This window comes from Alligator mississippiensis, chromosome 4 (assembly GCF_030867095.1).
Source record: "Alligator mississippiensis isolate rAllMis1 chromosome 4, rAllMis1, whole genome shotgun sequence".
In the NCBI taxonomy this organism is placed as follows: domain Eukaryota; kingdom Metazoa; phylum Chordata; order Crocodylia; family Alligatoridae; genus Alligator; species Alligator mississippiensis.
Genome location: NC_081827.1, coordinates 219,828,649 through 219,846,660, shown reverse-complemented (window position 1 = coordinate 219,846,660; position 18,012 = coordinate 219,828,649). Strand labels below are relative to the sequence as shown.

General features: G+C 41.9%; 1 protein-coding gene across 4 annotated transcripts in view; it reads left to right on the top strand.

The window, feature by feature from the left end:
* SLC4A10 (solute carrier family 4 member 10) overlaps positions 1 to 18,012 on the top strand; it is a 366,853-nt gene that overhangs the window by 106,770 nt on the left and 242,071 nt on the right. For all 4 annotated transcript variants that reach the window (XM_059727337.1, XM_019480650.2, XM_059727335.1 and 1 more), the window contains exon 2: positions 13,608 to 13,689. In XM_059727337.1, coding sequence (XP_059583320.1) covers positions 13,608 to 13,689 — 82 coding nt within the window. The remainder of the gene's footprint in view (positions 1 to 13,607; positions 13,690 to 18,012) is intronic.

The window sequence follows — 18,012 nt, the reverse complement described above, 5'->3', positions numbered from 1 at the left end:
GGGGGCAGGGGGGAAGGGGGCTGGGATGGAGTGCCGCCACCTAATGCCCCATGCTGCTGCTGTTCTGCCTCTTGCAGGGAGCAGGGTGGGGGAGCTGAGGCCAGCACTGCTGGTCTCGGCTCCCCCACCCCCTGCCCAGTCAGCATGGCTTTGGAATCATGGTGGCGCTCTCCCACGCTTGGAGCACTCTGAATGGGTGTTTCCATCAGCCAATCAGAGTGTGAATAAAGCGTTACGGATGGACAGACCGACAGACTTAGACTTTTATAATATTAGAATGTTTCAGTACTTAAGGTAATAATGTAATATGAAGAATTAATCTTTAATACAAGAAGTTGCATTCCAAATTTTAAAGCTAGGTATCTGACTGCCTCTTCTCCCCTCATAAGTCACCATGGCTTAAAGATTGCCTGAAAGAGGAAAAACAAGAGGGGGCTGGTGGCAAAGTCTAATGATAAATCTGTCTGACTGTGACATAGAGTTCTTGAGCTCATTTTATTTTGATTGTACAGATGGCAAAAAAGGACCCCTTTTTCTCCATCAAAGCAATTGCAAAGTCATGCACAGCAGAAGTGTTTGAGTGATGGATAGACTGTTTATTCCAACTGTAATTACAGAGCTGAGGAATCTTTGTTTTGGAGTTAGGTATTATGTTACTGTGCTAATGAAATTACTTGGATTTGGACTAACCTTTCCAAATGTTCTTAGGGGTCAAGTGCTAAGTCATCTCCATGACAGTTTCCACTGGCATTATTCATTGAAAGTTCTACAGGTGCTGGAAATGCTCCATCCTTCAAGGCTACATCCTTGAAGATGGATCCCTGTTTCACTTGCCAGCGAAGAAGGCCAGTAACAGAAGTCTGAGATACCTAATGGTTAAGTCTGTTTGTATCATTCTTAGGAGGAAGTACTTTTGGCTGTCTTCAAGCATGATATGCAACACAGCTGTTCAAAAAAATTATGATCTACTTAATGGTCTTACTAATTATTGAGACCTATCCAGAGCCAGATTAACGGATAGGCAAACTAGGCACATGCCTAGGGCCCTGAGCTGTGGGGAGCCCTAGTCCTTCCCACAGATAGCCCCATCTGCCTCCTTTCCATTTCATTTCCTTCTCTTCCTTTCTCTTCCCCTCCCCTCTGCCAGCCTTTCCGCCATCACGGCTGCTTCCTAGCAGTGGGTCCGAGCCCTGCTTCCTGCAGATGGCAGTGCTGGGGTAGGGAGGGGGGGTCTCTACTGACCTGGGGCCCACATGTTTGTTTGCTTGGAGCCCACTAAAGGGTTAATCCAGCCCTGGACCTATCCAACCTTTTCCTGGAGAAAAACTCTAGAGACTCTTGTTAAGACAATCCTGGCAGCATCTGTAACTGATCTCCTTGACCACAAGCAATTTGTTTTTAGCTTCGGGCATGGTACAGAAAATGCGCTCACATTGTAAGCCAATTATTTGCTGCTTGTGATTGATGAAGATAAAATGTTGTTCATGTTGATATTTAAAAAAAATCTATCTGGCTGCCTTCAGTATCAGTAATCACATACAAGTGATCTTAACGATAAAACTGTCATCTGTTTTTGAACTTATCCTAGAATGACTCACTTATGCCCTGAATGAAACTGAAAGTTGGAAGAAAGGTAGTTTGTGCAAGTTCAGTTCCAACAGGTAATATTGAGAGGCAAGGGAATAAACAGATGAAGTGGTGAAGACTGTACCAAGACCTCAACTGAAGGAATTTGCTAATTGCTTAGGAAATATGGACTGGAAGGGACTTCTTAAGTCATGCTGTAGTTGTAGGGAACCACATCTTTTTCATACACTTTCCAAACTCCATTGTTAAGCAAGTTAGGCTTTTTGCTTCATTACTTTAATTAGAAGGTTGTTCCTGAACATTGCTGCTGTTGGTTAGAAGGTTAGCTATTTGGGAGACTGGTTATCAAATTAGGTTTCCTGGCAGCTTCTGAACATTGGGCTGACATGGAATAAGGAAGATGTGATAATAAAAATATGTACAAATTCTTAACCTTTTAGCAGTAATGGGTAGCAATTGGACTAAGAATTTACATCTTTACATCTCCATCCAAGTATTGTGAAATCAGGAGTTGTTATAAATATACATTTACCTTGACATAATACTACTTTTGGGGCATGTTGAAGTTTGCCAATATAAAATATGCTGCCTACTTACTAACATCTCCACTGCTACTGTAGTCAGTAGGGCTGTGCAAAATGGCAACGTTCCATTTCGACTTGCATTTTGAGGTTTTGATGGAACAGAGTTTCATTTCAAATTTTGTTTCAATTTGAAACCGCTGTTCTGTTTGGTTTTTGTGACACTGTTTTGATGTTTCACCCATAGGCTATAATGGGGAAGCTTGAAGCAGCCTCTCTCATCCAGCAGGCAGATCAGGGGCCTGTAACCCTGGGAGGGCTGTGGGGGCTGTGCCAGTTCTCCCTGGGGTTGTGAGCCCCTGATCTGACTGCTAGATGAGGGAGGAAACCTGGGTGCTGCCACCTGGGACCAGGGAGGCGGGGAAGGGAACTGAGCCAGATCACTTGATTCCTTTCCCCAGTGTTGGGATCGATTGGGCTGGGGAAGGCAACTCATCCCAGCTGAGTTGAGTTCCCCTCCCCAGCTCTAGGATTGGGCTGGGGAAGGAAACTGAGCCCAGCTGGGCTGAGTTTCCTTCCCCAGCCTGATCGCAGCACTGGGGAGGGGAACTGAGCCCAGACTCAGTTCCCTTCTCCTGCGCTGTGATTGGCTTTCCACAGCCCAGCCACAGGAGGCAGGGAGAGCCAGGGCTGCGCTCCCTGCCTGGCTGAGCCACGTGGAACTGTGGAGCCGCTGGGAGCACAGCCCTGGTTCTCCCCTGTTTCCCGCCACCTGGCTGCTTTCGAAACATTTCAGAACTTTTGAAATGTTTCAACTAGCCTCAATTTGTTTTGCGGCTGTTTCAAAGCCCTTTGTTTTGCTTTGATTTCACTGTTTTGAGCTCAAAATGGGTCGAAACAGTGTTGAAACGAAACAGCCAGCGAAATTTTGCACAGCCCTAATAATCAACACCCCTCCCACAATGAACATATCAGAATCCATGGACCCTATACATACCACACCAAATGCCCTCATGATAACTATGTGGGTGAAACCAAGCAGCAACTATGCACCAGAATAGACTCATACAGGAAAAAATATAAAGGACAGACACACGTCAGTAGGAACACATTTTTCACAGAACAGCCACTCCCTTTCTAACCTCACTATCCTTGTACTCAAGGAAAATCTATCAAACACCTTTAAAATTCATAAGCTGGATGGACACTAGGAAACAAGGACTGAGCAGTGCTATTGATTTTATGACACACTACAACCTACCTGATTTTAAAAAAATTCTTCCTACACATTATAGGTGACAATGAACCTCCTTCCTTTTGATAAGTCTTGATCTCCCAGTAAATAGCTTTGTTTTTCTGCTACTCCGTGGAATTTCTCCCCACTTCAATTTTATAACTCTACCCACTGTTCTTAACAATTGCTGTGCTTGTTTTCATCCTCGGACCTAAAGAAGAATACCTTGCATTGAAAAACTTGTCTAATTTTATCCCAACTATGCAGTGGGTCCAATAAAAGGTATTGCTCAAAAAATCCTTGCCTGTTTCATAATTCCTGGACCATCATAGCTACAGTATCACTCTAACACTATTTACTGATTTATTTCACTCAGGTAGCACATTATGCTCATGATCCATAATTTTCATTGGCTTCTCATCACTTTATGAGTGGAGTTAGCTATGATGTATATAGTTCTAAATGGTCTGGGACTTGGCTACCTGAGTTGAATATTTTTCTTCTGTGCAACATTCCAGTACTTGTGTGCAGTAGTGGTGCTGACAGCCACCTGTGTAGGGGATTATGACCACTTTATTGATGCTAATTTTTAATCTGCTCCTTCCCAGTTCTGTTCAGAGTGTTCTTTAATTCCCAACAATGAGACAAAAGCTGGAAGAAAATGTGAGTCTTGATGGCAGAAATTTCAGAAAAGTTCCAATTTAAGAATTTTGTATGAGTCCATAACCTGGGTATAGAAGAAACAAAGAAATCTCACTTTTTCACCATGTAGGGTATAAACACATGTAAAATTTAGATCCATTTAATTTCAGTTTAAACCTGAAATAGACAGACATGCAAGCCCACTAAACTGGTTTAAAGCTATGCAATATGGATAAAATATACCTATAAATTGTGTACTCTGATGTCAAATGAATTGGTCCAGTGTGAACCAGGTATGTGATGCATGTGGATACCAAATGTTCCATGACACAGCTCTGGTTGGTTCTCCAGGCATTCAATGCTGCATCGCTTCTCACTGCCTCACTCCCCCACTGTTGCAGCTGGCCATTCTGGTATCCAGCCAGAAATCTACTGCCCTCTTCCCCTGCCTTTTGTTGTTACTTTTATTTAAGGAGCTCCCTTGCACTGATGTTCTAACAACCTACTATGTTCTCATTCCCTACTTGACCACAGCCCATCATCATGCAACCCTAGCTCCTGGGAACTCAGAAATGTGGTTGTAAGCACCTTGTCTCCAGAGCAGCCCAAATCAGGCAAGCACACTGCAGAGTTTGGTCAAGTGCAGGCTACTGAACTGTACTGAGCTCATGTTTAAGAGAGAAGGAAAAGAAGAAAAATTAAAACACCCCCAGCCACAGGCCCTCCATCCCCTGGAAACCATGTGCAAGCGCTCGAACCCCAACTTGTCCGCTGGTGTCACACCTATATCACTTCAACACTTAAATGGTGACTATTCTACTTGGAATGCTATGGCACTGAGTGTGAGGATACCTCTGACCCATGATAATTTTGAAACAGTTCCCAATCAGTGACATTTGGGAACAGGTCAACTGTTCCTTGTGTCCATACTCATAGTAGCTACTAAATCAGCCCCTGGAATATTCTGGACTTGCTAACTCAGGAAACCTCCATGTATCTCAAAAGCCTAGTATTTTGTGCTGTAAAAAGCTAGTAGGGTACAGAGAAAATCATCCACATTTAAGATGGCCTCTCAGGACCACAGGCTGGATAATATAAATCTTGTTCCTTTTTCATTTGCTGTCCATACAGCAAGTGCTACAGGTGAATTGAGCCATTTCTTGTCAATTTGCCTCAGAGCCCATTTTGTAATGAAAGAGAGTTGAGAACACACAGTCTTTACTACCTGAAAATTGAAAATACCTCATTTGAGGGTGGAAGTTTACCCAACTTAGAGCATGGAGGCATAAGGTGCTGGGGATTTCCTAGCCCCTGCCACCCCCACCCCCATTGGGATCCACACTAACCCATGCCTCCACATGAGGCCTGGGGTCATATGGTTCCCAGCATGGAGGCCTAGGGCGCCTGGGATTCTCCAGGTCCTGTGCCTCCATGCTGGGATGCATGGGCTTTCCTCACTTGCAAAGATGCACCCCTGGAGATCTTGGGGCAGTTCTCTGTAAGCAGGAAACCTTGACCTTCCATGCTTATAGAAATGTGCCCCTGGTGTCCTTGCAAATGAAGAAAGCCAAGCCAGTTGATCTGAGAGCTTGAGGGACTTGATCCCATCTGGGGTGCACTGAAACAGGCCCCTGAAGCTCTTGAAGCACCTGCCCAGGGTGGCAGGAGACTGCGGGCAGCTCTGGACTGCTCTACTACCACAGAGCAGATAGATATCTGCCACAATAGTGGCATAATTTATTATGTTATGCCACTGTTGTGGTACGACAAAGGGTAGGGGATATCTGTTTGCTCACCATAATCATTTTTATGGTGGCACTAATGTGAAATCAGATGTCATGTGTTTCAACCATAGGTCAGTCTTTAACAGGGAACTTAGGCTCCTAAGCCACTTAGGCACTTTTGAAAATGTTACCCCAACTTTTCCTTTATTTCAGGTGCAAAAATGGTCCATGAGGCTTTTAACAGTGTAAACACTAGCAAAAATGTAAACACAGTTACAATTACACATTGATACTCAAAGTGAATATTAGAACCCAGACAGAACCTTGCATCATATATTCTTTCTATTGTATCCTTCTAGTCTATCAATCCCAAACTATTTTGAAGTTTTTTGGCAGATATTAATGCAGATAGGTTTTTTCCTTTGTTTATAGGGCTCATAGCACAGTCAGATCCTGATCCTTGATTGAGATCCAGGTTCCCAATGATACTGTATTATAAGTAAATAATAAAGTAGTTATTTCAATCGCTGTTCTTCTATTTCCTGTTCTATATGCTTCAAATTATCCTATTTTCTCATATGCAGAGAGAAGAAAGTACACATTAAACTAACACATTTTCTTTGAATAATTTAAAAAGCAGATAGTTTTGCAATACTATCTAAAGTGAAGACTAATACTGTTATATTCCTGCAATTATTAACTAGCATGAAATAGAATTGATCCATAGTCTGGTTGGTTTAATGATTATACATTTATTATGCACTAAGTCATACCACATTTATCCTATGCTTTGGGATTCATCCAGCTCTGGACCCTGCCGTACAATTAAACACAGGAATAATGCTGTATATATCAGTATTTACTTGCCTGTGCTTTGTTCTGATCTAGCTTCTTTTTTTTTTTGGCTTGATTCCATTTAGTCCCATCAAATTTACAATAGTTTTTGCTTAGATTTAATGACTGCAATGATTACCCATTTTTATGTTAAGTGAATTGGATGTTTATGATATTAAATGTGCTCAATCTGAGTTCACTACGACATCAATCTTCCAGAGCTAATGTTGGTTAGTGCAGCTTTTAACATCACTGTAGCTGATAGTATTTCTTTACTGATTCCTGCTAAGTGTTATCTATGTTCTTGCTGTAGGAAGAGAAAGATGGCACATCTGTCTTTATGCATTTGACATGCAACCCTGGGAAAGATATAAATCTGGACTGAAAACTAATTACTTTCTACCTTGCTGCTCATCCTGTACTATATGGTAAGGGGCTGGCCAAAAGGAATATGTGCTACAAATAGTGATTACTGCAGAAAAGTACTGCAGACACAATACAATGAAAAGGATGATTTTAATATAAAAATTCTGAGAGTATAGACTTAATTGCTTTTCAATGTATTTTGATTGGTCTTTGTGGAAAGGTGAATAAGAAAAAGGATGGGATATTTAGTACAGTTAGTGGAACAGAAAAGCAATTATTTTGCATCTGAAAGATAGTTCAGAGCACTTTTCACATCTTCAGTGTTGAATATGATGATATACAATATAAGCAGTTAAAAAAGATGGTAATATGCAGAGGGATTTTATTCCTTGCATTCTGCAGAAAGAGAAAATAATTGTAGCATGCGAAGTGTAGATTCATACTATGTGCATTCAATCAATTTTGGGTGACTGTCAGCTCAAGGACACTTCAAAGGACAGAGCTGAACATGGCAATCAGTGGTGATTTCTTTATTATACCAGGATAACATACATCTGTATCAAACAGCTTGTTAGCTATTTAGGATAAATATTCTTTAAAGGATGTATTTTCATATATGTTCTTAGTAGCGCTTGAGTTCAAACAACGCACTTTTTCATGCCATGCTGAACTTGACAGAAGTGATTTAAAATATGGATACTAAGAAAGTTAAAAAACAGATGAATACCACACAAACAGAGAATATCTGGATAACATCATATTAGTATGTTTTTGATTGCTTTCACAATTTGAACACAGAGCAAGTCATTAAATCACAAATAAATGTGGCTTGTGAATTCAAAAGTTAGAGAAAATTCAGGAAGATATAATATAGGGTTTATGCTTTATGCATCTGAATTCACGAGTCATAAAAGAATGTATAAATTGAAAATATATCCATTATTTATGTGTTTTAAATAGACATAATTCATGCAGATATAGGAAACTAAAATTATTTTATCTTACTCTACTGGTTTGCCTTATAGAAATGTAGTACTTAACGTTTTATGCTCAGAGGCTTTCCTGTGTTCCAGATGGCATTTGGGACTTATGTAGGATGTCTGCTCATCAGTAAATGCCTTATACAGCAGAGTAATTATTTTACTTGTGAGTCAGTAGGTGCGTGGCATACATAATTTCTATAAAAGCAAGGGTCATGTTTGAATTAAGGTGTGCACATTAAAATATATTTTATAATAAAAGATATTGAAAAGGAAACTCTTTATAACATGTTCAGTATTCAGAATGTGTTAATGGATTAATAAGAAAGAATACTTCTTAGCTGGACCTCAACATATTTTTAAACTTTAAAGTTATTTCAAAACTTCTAGTTTAATCATTTCAGAAGAACCTTCCCTCCACCCCATTTTTAAATGTTTTAGTGAAAAAAATAGTGAGAAAAGTAGGCAAAGGAAAAATGAAATAGAAGGGAGGCTAAAGAGGAAGACATAGAAAGAGAATCCTTTCTAGAGTTTCAAATACAGTATGTATTTTAGCTGTATTATTATTTATTAGCTGTATTAATTATTTATTTTTTGTTTAAAATGTCAGATGTCAAAATGCAACATATCAGTGTAACAGAGTATTTAAATAGGGTGAAAGAAGCGTTTTAACTTGTTTATAAATATCTGCTTGTTAAAGCATATTATATTTACTCTAGAAGTCAGAATGATTTGGTATTATTGAATATACAAACATATACTATTTAGTTATCAATACTTTTTAAAATAGTGTATTATTTATTGCATTTTTGTAAGTTTGTAAATAACTTCAACATTATTACCTAAAGTTTAGTTACTGCAGCCTTGTCTGTTGTGTAAAAAAAAATGAGCCAGATAATAATACTAACATCCAAAAATAACCTACAGTTTGTGTGTGTGCATGTGTGCATGCATATGGTTATGTGATAGATTGCAGTTGCCATGCAGCTCTGAGCACCTTACCTGTACCATGCCCACCAGTCCCCTTTAAATGGGAAATGTTCTAGTATTGAAAGTTTATGAGCAGTTTGTAATAATTATCATTAAAAAATACTCTAATATTATAAAAGCCTTAGTCTGTCTGTCTGCCTGTAATGCTTTATTTAAACTCTGATCAGCTGACTGAAACAGCAAATCAGAGTACTCTACAAGTGTTCGACAGGAGACGGTGTGGCAGAGCACTGCCATAACATCGAAGTGGCAGTGATGACTATGCAGAGCATGGGGGAGGCAAGGTCAGTGCTGCTGGCCTCACCTCCCCCACCCTGATCCCTTCAAGCACTGCTGAGGATGAGAAGTGGGGGTGGGGCCAGATGTGGGGGGACGCAGAACTGCCGAGCCCTGACAAAAGCTGTCAGGGAGGAGGAGTGGGGAGGGGGGCAATGGTGGTGGTGCCCCACTGCCACCACCACTGCTGTGCCCCAACAACAGCCCCAAAGATAGTGGGGAAACAGGCCCAGCCCCGAAGTGGTGGGGGCAAGAGTGCGGTGAGCGGGCCCATTTACCCCCTCCCCTGACTGGATGAGAAATGGGGGGTGAGGCCGAACGCGGGACTCTGTCCCCACCCACCATGATGGCAGGGAGCGTGCCACTGGGCCCCAACAAAAGCTGGCAAGGGGCGGGGCATGGTGACAGTGCCCTGCCACTGCTGGGCTCTGCCAATAGTTGGGAGGGAGAAAGGGAGGGTGTAGGGGAGTGGGGAGGGGAGTCTGGTGAATGTAGGCTGGGCGGACCCTGTGCATGGGGGTGGGGGGAGCAGTGCCTGACCCAGAGCGCAGGGGTTGGGGAGGGAACAGGCCTGGATTGGAAGCGACAGGGGAAGCGGGGAATGGGCCCAGGCCCGGACCTGGACCCAGACCCAGACCCAAAGGGGAGGTAGGTAGGGTGGGAACAAGCTTGGACTTGTGGGGTTGGGAGCAGGGCCAGACCCAAAATGGTGGGGGAGGGGTGCAGGGGCCATACATGGGCCTCTGTCCATGGTCCCTCCCCCCCATCATTCTTGATGGGCATTTGGCTAGTTTTGTCATAATGTGAGGTAGTCTTGCTTTGAGCAAGTGTATTTTATACATAAATATATCCTATGGTTAGTGTTCTGCTGTTAAATATCAAGACATCTTTTTACATGTATAAAATGGGAACCCTCCAGAAATAAAATACTTGACAACTGTATACAGCTTTCCAACTTCATAGTTCTTTATGGGTCTTTATTAATGATACCAGAAACCACCCCAGTGAGAAAGGTGGTAGATGATGATGATGATGATGATGATTATTCTACAGATGGAAAAGCTGGAACAGAGATAATGTGGCTTTCCCAAGGCCACACAAGAAATTGGGGACAGAGCCAGGATTAAAACTCAGGACTTCCTGGCTCCCAGGACTACCTTGACTCCCATGATTTGAGCACACTGTTCACTGGCACCAGCAAGCATCTCTTTCCAATAATGGACAGTTCCAAGGACTTGCTCCTGGCCAGTGTGTCCATACATTTTTGGAAATTTGCTGCCAAATAGCAAGATATTTTGAACACCTTAGTCCTGGGAAATCTGTACTGCATATAACATTGATGATCTTTAGCCCCTTCAAAACAGGTTGAAAGGAAGCAAAGCTACAACTATGATGTGTAATAGAATTTGTGGTTATGATAAGCCTGTGGTTCCAAGGCCTGTTGCTGTTCCAGTGGGGGTACATGGCAAGAATTCAAAACAGTTGTGGTTGGAGTTTTAATTATTTTAATTTTTACTGTTTTTAAATTGATTGGGAAAGGGGCACTTTTAATACAGGAAATTATTCTTAGTGTATGGAATATCACTAGGAATCATCTAGAGTATGAATTCCACCTTCCAGTGTCATATGGCTATTTTGGCCTGTACTTTCTGTTGATTTATTATAGCATCTCATTTATTATCATAGTAAATACTTATAATCAACACAGTTTTGCTGAAACACTAATAAAAAGCAATACATTACAACTGAAATTAATTTCCAAGTCTTTAGTCACCCTGGGATGACATCATACTTTTTTCCTTGTATTGCCATGGTGAGCAGGCACCCCAATTGAGACTGGAACTTCAGCATTCAGATCTACTTACTGGACCCCCAAAGAGAGGCGGTACAGGAACAATGGACATTATTGCATTACTGAGCACAGAGTGACTCTCCTGCTGCTCTATGGGAAGTCAGAGTGCCACAGTGTAAGGCCTGTTTAATTGGGCTTCACTCAGGGTTTGACAATTGAATCAGATGTAGCACATAACTCTCAATTTTATTTTTCTACCTGATGTTAATGGAAGAAACTCTCTTCTGGGGAGGAGAGACCGAGTCTTGCTGAGACACTAGTGAGAAGGGGAAAAGAGGAGAAAAACTATCAGAAATGCAAACAAAAGAAAAAGTCAGAAAATGGTATATACATGTTTTGATAAGTGTTAATACGTTTTTATTTGTTGTTCTTAGCTGGGCTACAGATGTATGGACTTATTATAACCATTTATTTATTTATTTATTTATTTGCAGTATGGATTTTTCCATAGTGCTGTTTCCATAGGGCCACTTAATAATCACAGCTAGACGCTGCTGGGTATGACTCATGCTAGAGTAGCATTGTTTCTGACATGGCTGTAACACTTGGCCTTTGGCTTCCCGCCTAACAATTCACCCAGGGGCATGGCAGCATTCCAGTATGACACACCCAGTTGTGTTCTGCTGCTGAAAATAATGGATTCATTTTATCTGTGATGTTAACGTGATCAAATGGCTTGTATAAAAAATATTGTGTTGGTGCATTTAATAGGGGTTTTTTTGGTCATTTAAATTTATTAAAAGACAAAATGGTTTCAAGACCCATTCCTCCTTGTCAGATTTCTGTTATGTACTACTGTCTGACAGAACGTTTTAATAAAGACATTGTAACAATCTTTTTTTTTTTTTTTTAACAGCCCAGATGCTTGGTGCTGACTCAGTTCCAGGACTCTCCTATATAAAATAGCTACAGCATAATAATAGTTATTTGGGGAAGGGATGAATCTGAACCAAAAAACCTTAGATTTGAAGATGCCTGAGTTAGAGATCTAGATCTAAACTTTGTTGCTGGGCCTGTCTTCTTCAAGGGGCAGTTCTCCCATGATACATTTTTTCGTTTTATTCCTTTTTATTGTCATAAGCATTTTTAGGATCCCTGTGTTTTCTGTTAAGCAACCATTCTGCTCCAGACTTCCACTAGGGTTCAGGTTTCAAATATGGAAGTTAGGAGATCTAATACTTACATCAGTTACTAAACCCCTTTCGCTGGTGTCAGGTAATATTAATTCATTGTATACTAATGCATGATTTTGTTTAATTCATATTGTTCTTTTCATTTTACCCAGTAGTCATTCACTATCAAGTTCATCTTATGAAGTAATTATTTTTGCTATAATAATTTTCAAGTTCCTTGGGAAACCAGCACATTCAGCTTAGTACCTGGTCCATGTGTCATGGGTGACTTCCCAGAGTGCTATTATCTAGGGTCCTACCAAAATCACTTATCATGCACCATGCCCTGCTCCCTTTGCTGATTGGCTGAGTGGCCCCAGTGACCCTCCTGTTTGTTGCTGACTGGCCAGGAGGCACAAACAGTGCCATATTTAAAACTGTGGTTTTTGCCTCCCTGCCTATTGGGAGTGAGTGGCAGGACCCTCCGCCAATCGGGGGAGATGGGGTGCATGAGGGAACCTGCAAGATTAAGTTGCTGCTGCACAGCCCACTTCTGCCATGAATTCAGTAGGTCTCTATGAATATCCCCCAGGAAAAAATATATATTTAATCCTTAAAGAGTGCTCAAAATAACTAAAACTGTTAGCTTGTCTTGCTTTCCAACCTGATCACAACCATATACAATATAAAAGTAGACCGTTAAAAATATAGCACATTTATAATATCTCAGGGTATGAAATACTCACTTTCATAGTATAGTCAGAATATATTATGCCATCTTCTTACACTATTGCAGTATATAGTTTAAGTACAGTATAAATTTGGAGTATTCTGTATGGCCAAATAAATAATAGATTGCCTGCAGTCTGCTATTAGAATCTTCTGTCTGCCTACAATGGATCTATACTGAAACAAGACAAGTAAACATATTAAAGGTAATTTGATAATTGAGACCACTTTCTTTTCTGGGATTAAATTCTGTCGACTTGTTTTTACTGAGATTAGTGTTCTTCAATTTTGCTATAGTATTACCTATGATAATGATGTGGGACTTTTGCACATAGTTCAGAATATCATCTTGTTTACAGGACTTCTGTTTTTAGAGCTAAAAATGCATGTATAAATAAGTTACTTTGAACCAAGTAATATAACTTTCTCATTTTCTCATCTCTTCCACATCTCTTTCATCATTTTACTGGCTCACAATTTTCTTTATTCCCTAGATATCAGAGTTCTCTTACTAGCTCACATATAATGTCACCACAGATCTACTTTCTTTGTGTTAATGCCAGTTTAAAACATGACATAGTAACAGTTACTGTATGAATAGTAGATTTTGATAAGGAAAAAGAGATTATTTAAATCTCTATTATTTCAGAGACAAAAATAACATAAGTGGAAATAAAAATTATTTATATATTCCATCTTCAATCTTGCTAGCAGTTTACAGGCAGAAAATCCCCCATACATTTTCTCTTCTGTTTTGCAGAGAAATGATGAAGAGGCTGTTGTGGATAGAGGAGGAACACGCTCCATTCTCAAAACACATTTTGAAAAGGAAGACTTGGAAGGTAAGAGATCATTTTTCTAATTATTTCATTCTGTTCAAAGAATTGGGGCTAATTCCTTTCTTAAATGTTTGAAAATGTCAGGATGCACACAAGGGTATGCATGAAAGCCAAAATCTTAGCCTCCACTTTTAAAAGTAAAACGTGTATTTGTTGCTAGCAATCATAAGATGTGGGCAATGGGAAATCAGGTCACTAAGTTTTGCAAGGTATCGTAGACCTCAGTCCTGCAAAACATGTTTAATTTTGTTTGGGTGGGAATGTGTAAAGGCATGTTAAAAACAAATTAAACCTGAAAACACAATGTTTGCAGGATTGAAGCCTTAGAAAGTGGAATGGTTTTTATGTTTGTCTGATTTATTTCATTATGTCATTCTACACCTAGTGTTATTGAATGTTCAGATCTTTATTAGAAAAAAGCGATATGGCATTTTGAGTCATGCAGTCATGAACAGGCACTTTTATGGTGCCTACTATATATACCCTTTAGGCTAGGGATAGATATTACACATAAACCAGTTTAAGCAATCAGAAATTGGTTTAAACCTGTAACAGAACAGATGTTCAGTGCACATAAACCAGTTTTAAAATGGCTGAAAGCAGTTTGAGATAAACCTGGTTGAATGTAGTATCAGACTTAACTGATTTGGGTCAAACCGGTTTATGCAATGTCTGTCCCAAACCCTTTGCTGGTTTAAACTAAACCAGACACCCCCAGCATCCTGGCATGCTCTCTGGTCAGGGCTGTCTGCTCCACAGCAGGGCTAGCCCCTCCCCTCTGCTCCCTGGCTGGAGCTCCAGCAGAGACTTGCAGGCACAGCAGGGTTTGCCTGGCTGCTTCATGCCCCCCTCTTCCCCCACCTCACCACTCACTGCTTAAACAGAGATCCACTCCTTCTCTTTCCCACAGCACAGACTATAGCCAGCATGTGGTCTGCTAGCTAATGCTGTGTAAGGCAGAGAGGACAGTGGCCACTTAGGGCTTTTTGGAGCTAATCAACAGCTCAGATGGTAATGTCCCTGCATTCCTTCCTTTGGAAAAGGCAGACAAGGTTTTTTGGGTAAATCTGGCTATCCCATGATCACTCCTTGGCTAAACTGGCTAACAACAGCCTTGACCTCACCATGATCTGCTGGCTGGGTAATTGGCTCCATGGTAGGACCCAGAGGGTGGTGGTCAATGGGAGCCAATCATCTTGGTGCACTGTGACCAGTGGGGTCCCTCAAAGCTCTATCCTAGGGCCTATTCTATTTAACATCTTCATCAATGATGTGGACATTGCTGTCAGAGGCAGACTGGCCAAGTTTGCCAATGACACCAAACTCTGGGGTAAAGCATCCACACCTGAGGGCAGGAGGGTGATCCAGGTGGAGCTTGACAGGCTCATGAAACGGGCGGATGAGAACCCGATGGTGTTCAACACCAAAAAATGCAAGGTTCTCCACCTTGGGAGGAAAAACCTGCAGCATGCTTATAGGCTCGGTAGTGCTATGCTGGTTAGCACTACAGATGAAAGGGACTTGGGGGTCATGGTTGACCACAAGATGAACATGAGCCTTCAGTGTGATGCTGCAGCTAGTAAAGTGAGCAAAATGCTGGCTTGCATCCATAGATGCTTCTCAAGCAAATCCCAGGATGTCATTCTCCCGTTGTACTCGGCCTTGGTGAGGCCGCAGCTGAAGTACTGCGTCCTGTTCTGGGCTCCACAATTCAAAAAGGATGTGGAGAAGCTTGAGAGGTTGCAGAGGAGAGCCACGCACATGATCAGAGGTCAGGAAAACAGACCTTATGATGAGAGGCTGAGAGCTATGGGGCTCTTCAGCCTGAAAAAGTGCAGGCTCAGGGGCGATCTGGTGCCCACCTATAAGTTTATCAGGAGTGTTCATCAGGATCTGGGGGAGCGCTGGTCCACCAGAGCGCCCCAAGGGATGACAAGATCAAACGGTCACAGACTCCACTGTGATCGATTCAGGCTGGACATAAGAAAGAACTTCTTCACTGTCCGAGCCCCCAAGATTTGGAATAGACTGCCTCTGGAGGCAGTTCAAGCACCCACTTTGAACACTTTCAAGACACATTTGGATGCTTATCTTGCTGGGATCCTGTGATCCCTGCTGACTTCCTGGCCCTGGGCAAGGGGCTGGACTCGATAATCCTCCAGGGTCCCTTCCAGCCCAAATGTCTATGAAATCTATGAAATCTTTTATTATACTAACTAAATAGTTGGAATTGTTTTTCTTAGCAAGGGCTTTTGGGTTTAAAAACCCTTCGTGAGGCTGAGGAAGCATCTGCAGTCAGTGTGCACTCTTCCTGGATGGAATGAATAATAAAGAAGTCATAGGCTGGTGTGCACTTTCCTTTGGAACAAACTGTTTAAAAAGAGCTTGCAATGAGCAAGACTATATTTTCTGATGGGGTGATAAATGCTGATAACAGAGCTGATAAATGCTCCATTATCAATGAGCGGGGGATTCCTCTGTAATTAGAGCATCCTGCCAGGCCTGGCTACACCCCCCACCTCAGCTCAGCCTTCTGAGAGGCTGCTCTTGTTCCCCCTGGCTTCAAGCCTGAGCCACTGCAGGCATGTGCTTGCATTTCTGAGATGTCTGTCCGGTTACAAAACTGATTTAGCCAGGTTAGACTAACCTGATTGAATCAATTCAGGCTCAGGCTTTTTGAATGTCCCTAGCTTAAATGTCCTGGAGTAGATGAAAGCAGTTTACAGGTAAAGAATTTGCCATACTATATTGGAAAAATAGTCAATTTTGTTTGTAGTTTGTCTCTGGAAAATGAATGATGTTTCTATTTATAATGCTTAGACAGTATGCTGTTTACGTGAGGGAACTGCCTTTTTATTTTTTGGAGAATATCCAGCATGATTTTGGTTGCTATGTAAATAATACTAAGTAAAAAATATAATGTGCAAAATTCAACTGCTAGTTATTCTTATAGTGTTAAATCCAGTTCTGAAGATAAATGTAAAAATATAGATATTAGGCGTATTTCACTTGATGGAGAAAATCTGCTATTTAATGGTATCAACGAGCTTTGCTTTGCTGTGTACTCAAATTTGTCTAATACAATATAAATGCTAGGGCTATTTGAAACACCATTGTTTTGTTTTGACATCCTTTTATTTCATTTCAAAGCACTGTCCCATTTTGTTTAGTCTAAACTGTTTCTTGGCGCATTTCAACGTTTCACCTGAAAGCTATAATGGGGACTCATGCAAATGCCTAAGACTTTGTCATTTCTTGCCTGATTTGGATGCAAATTGTAGGGATGGTAGCCCCTTCTGAGGGCACAAAGCCTGCCAAGTTTCAAGGAGATAGGTGCAGAGGTTTCTGGGAAAATGCACCTCAAACTGTTCAAAATACAACTCCTGACACTTGCTGGCAGTGGCACTCATAGATTTCATAGACATTAGGGCTGGAAGGGACCTCGGAAGATCATCGAGTCCAGCCCCCCGCCCAAAGGGCAGGACGTCAGCTGGGGTCATAGGATCCCAGCAAGATAAGCATCCAGTTTCATCTTGAAGGTGTTCAATGAAGGCGCTTGAACAACCTCCGGCGGCAGGCTGTTCCAGACCTTGGGGGCTCGGACAGTAAAGAAATTCTTCCTTATGTCCAGCCTGAAACGATCTTGTAGTAGTTTGTGACCATTCGTCCTCGTCATCCCTTGGGGCGCTCTGGTGAACAAACGTTCCCCTAGATACTGGTGATCACCCCTGATAAACTTGTAGGTGGCCATCAGATCACCCCTGAGCCTGCGCTTTTCCAGGCTAAAGAGCCCCAGGGCTCTCAGCCTGTCATCGTAGGGTCTGCTTCCCTGACCCCTGATCATGCACGTGGCTCTTCTCTGGACTCTCTCAAGCTTCTCCACATCCTTTTTGAATTGTGGAGCCCAAAACTGGACGCAGTACTCCAGCTGCGGCCTCACTAAGGCCGAGTACAGGGGGAGAATGACGTCCCGGGATTTGCTTGAGAAGCATCTATGGATGCAAGCCAGCGTTTTGGTCGCTTTACTAGCCGCAGCATCGCATTGCAGGCTCATGTTCATCTTGTGGTCAATGATGACCCCCAAGTCTCTTTCTTCCATAGTGCTAACCAACATAGCACTGCCAAGCCTATAAGGATGCTGCAGGTTTTTCTTCCCAAGGTGGAGAACCTTGCATTTATCGGCGTTGAACACCATCAGATTCTCATCCGCCCACTTGCTGAGCCTGTCCAGGTCAGCCTGGATCACCCGCCTGTCTTCTGGCGTGGATGCTTTGCCCCAAAGTTTGGTGTCATCGGCGAACTTGGCCAGTCCGCTTCTGACTCCAG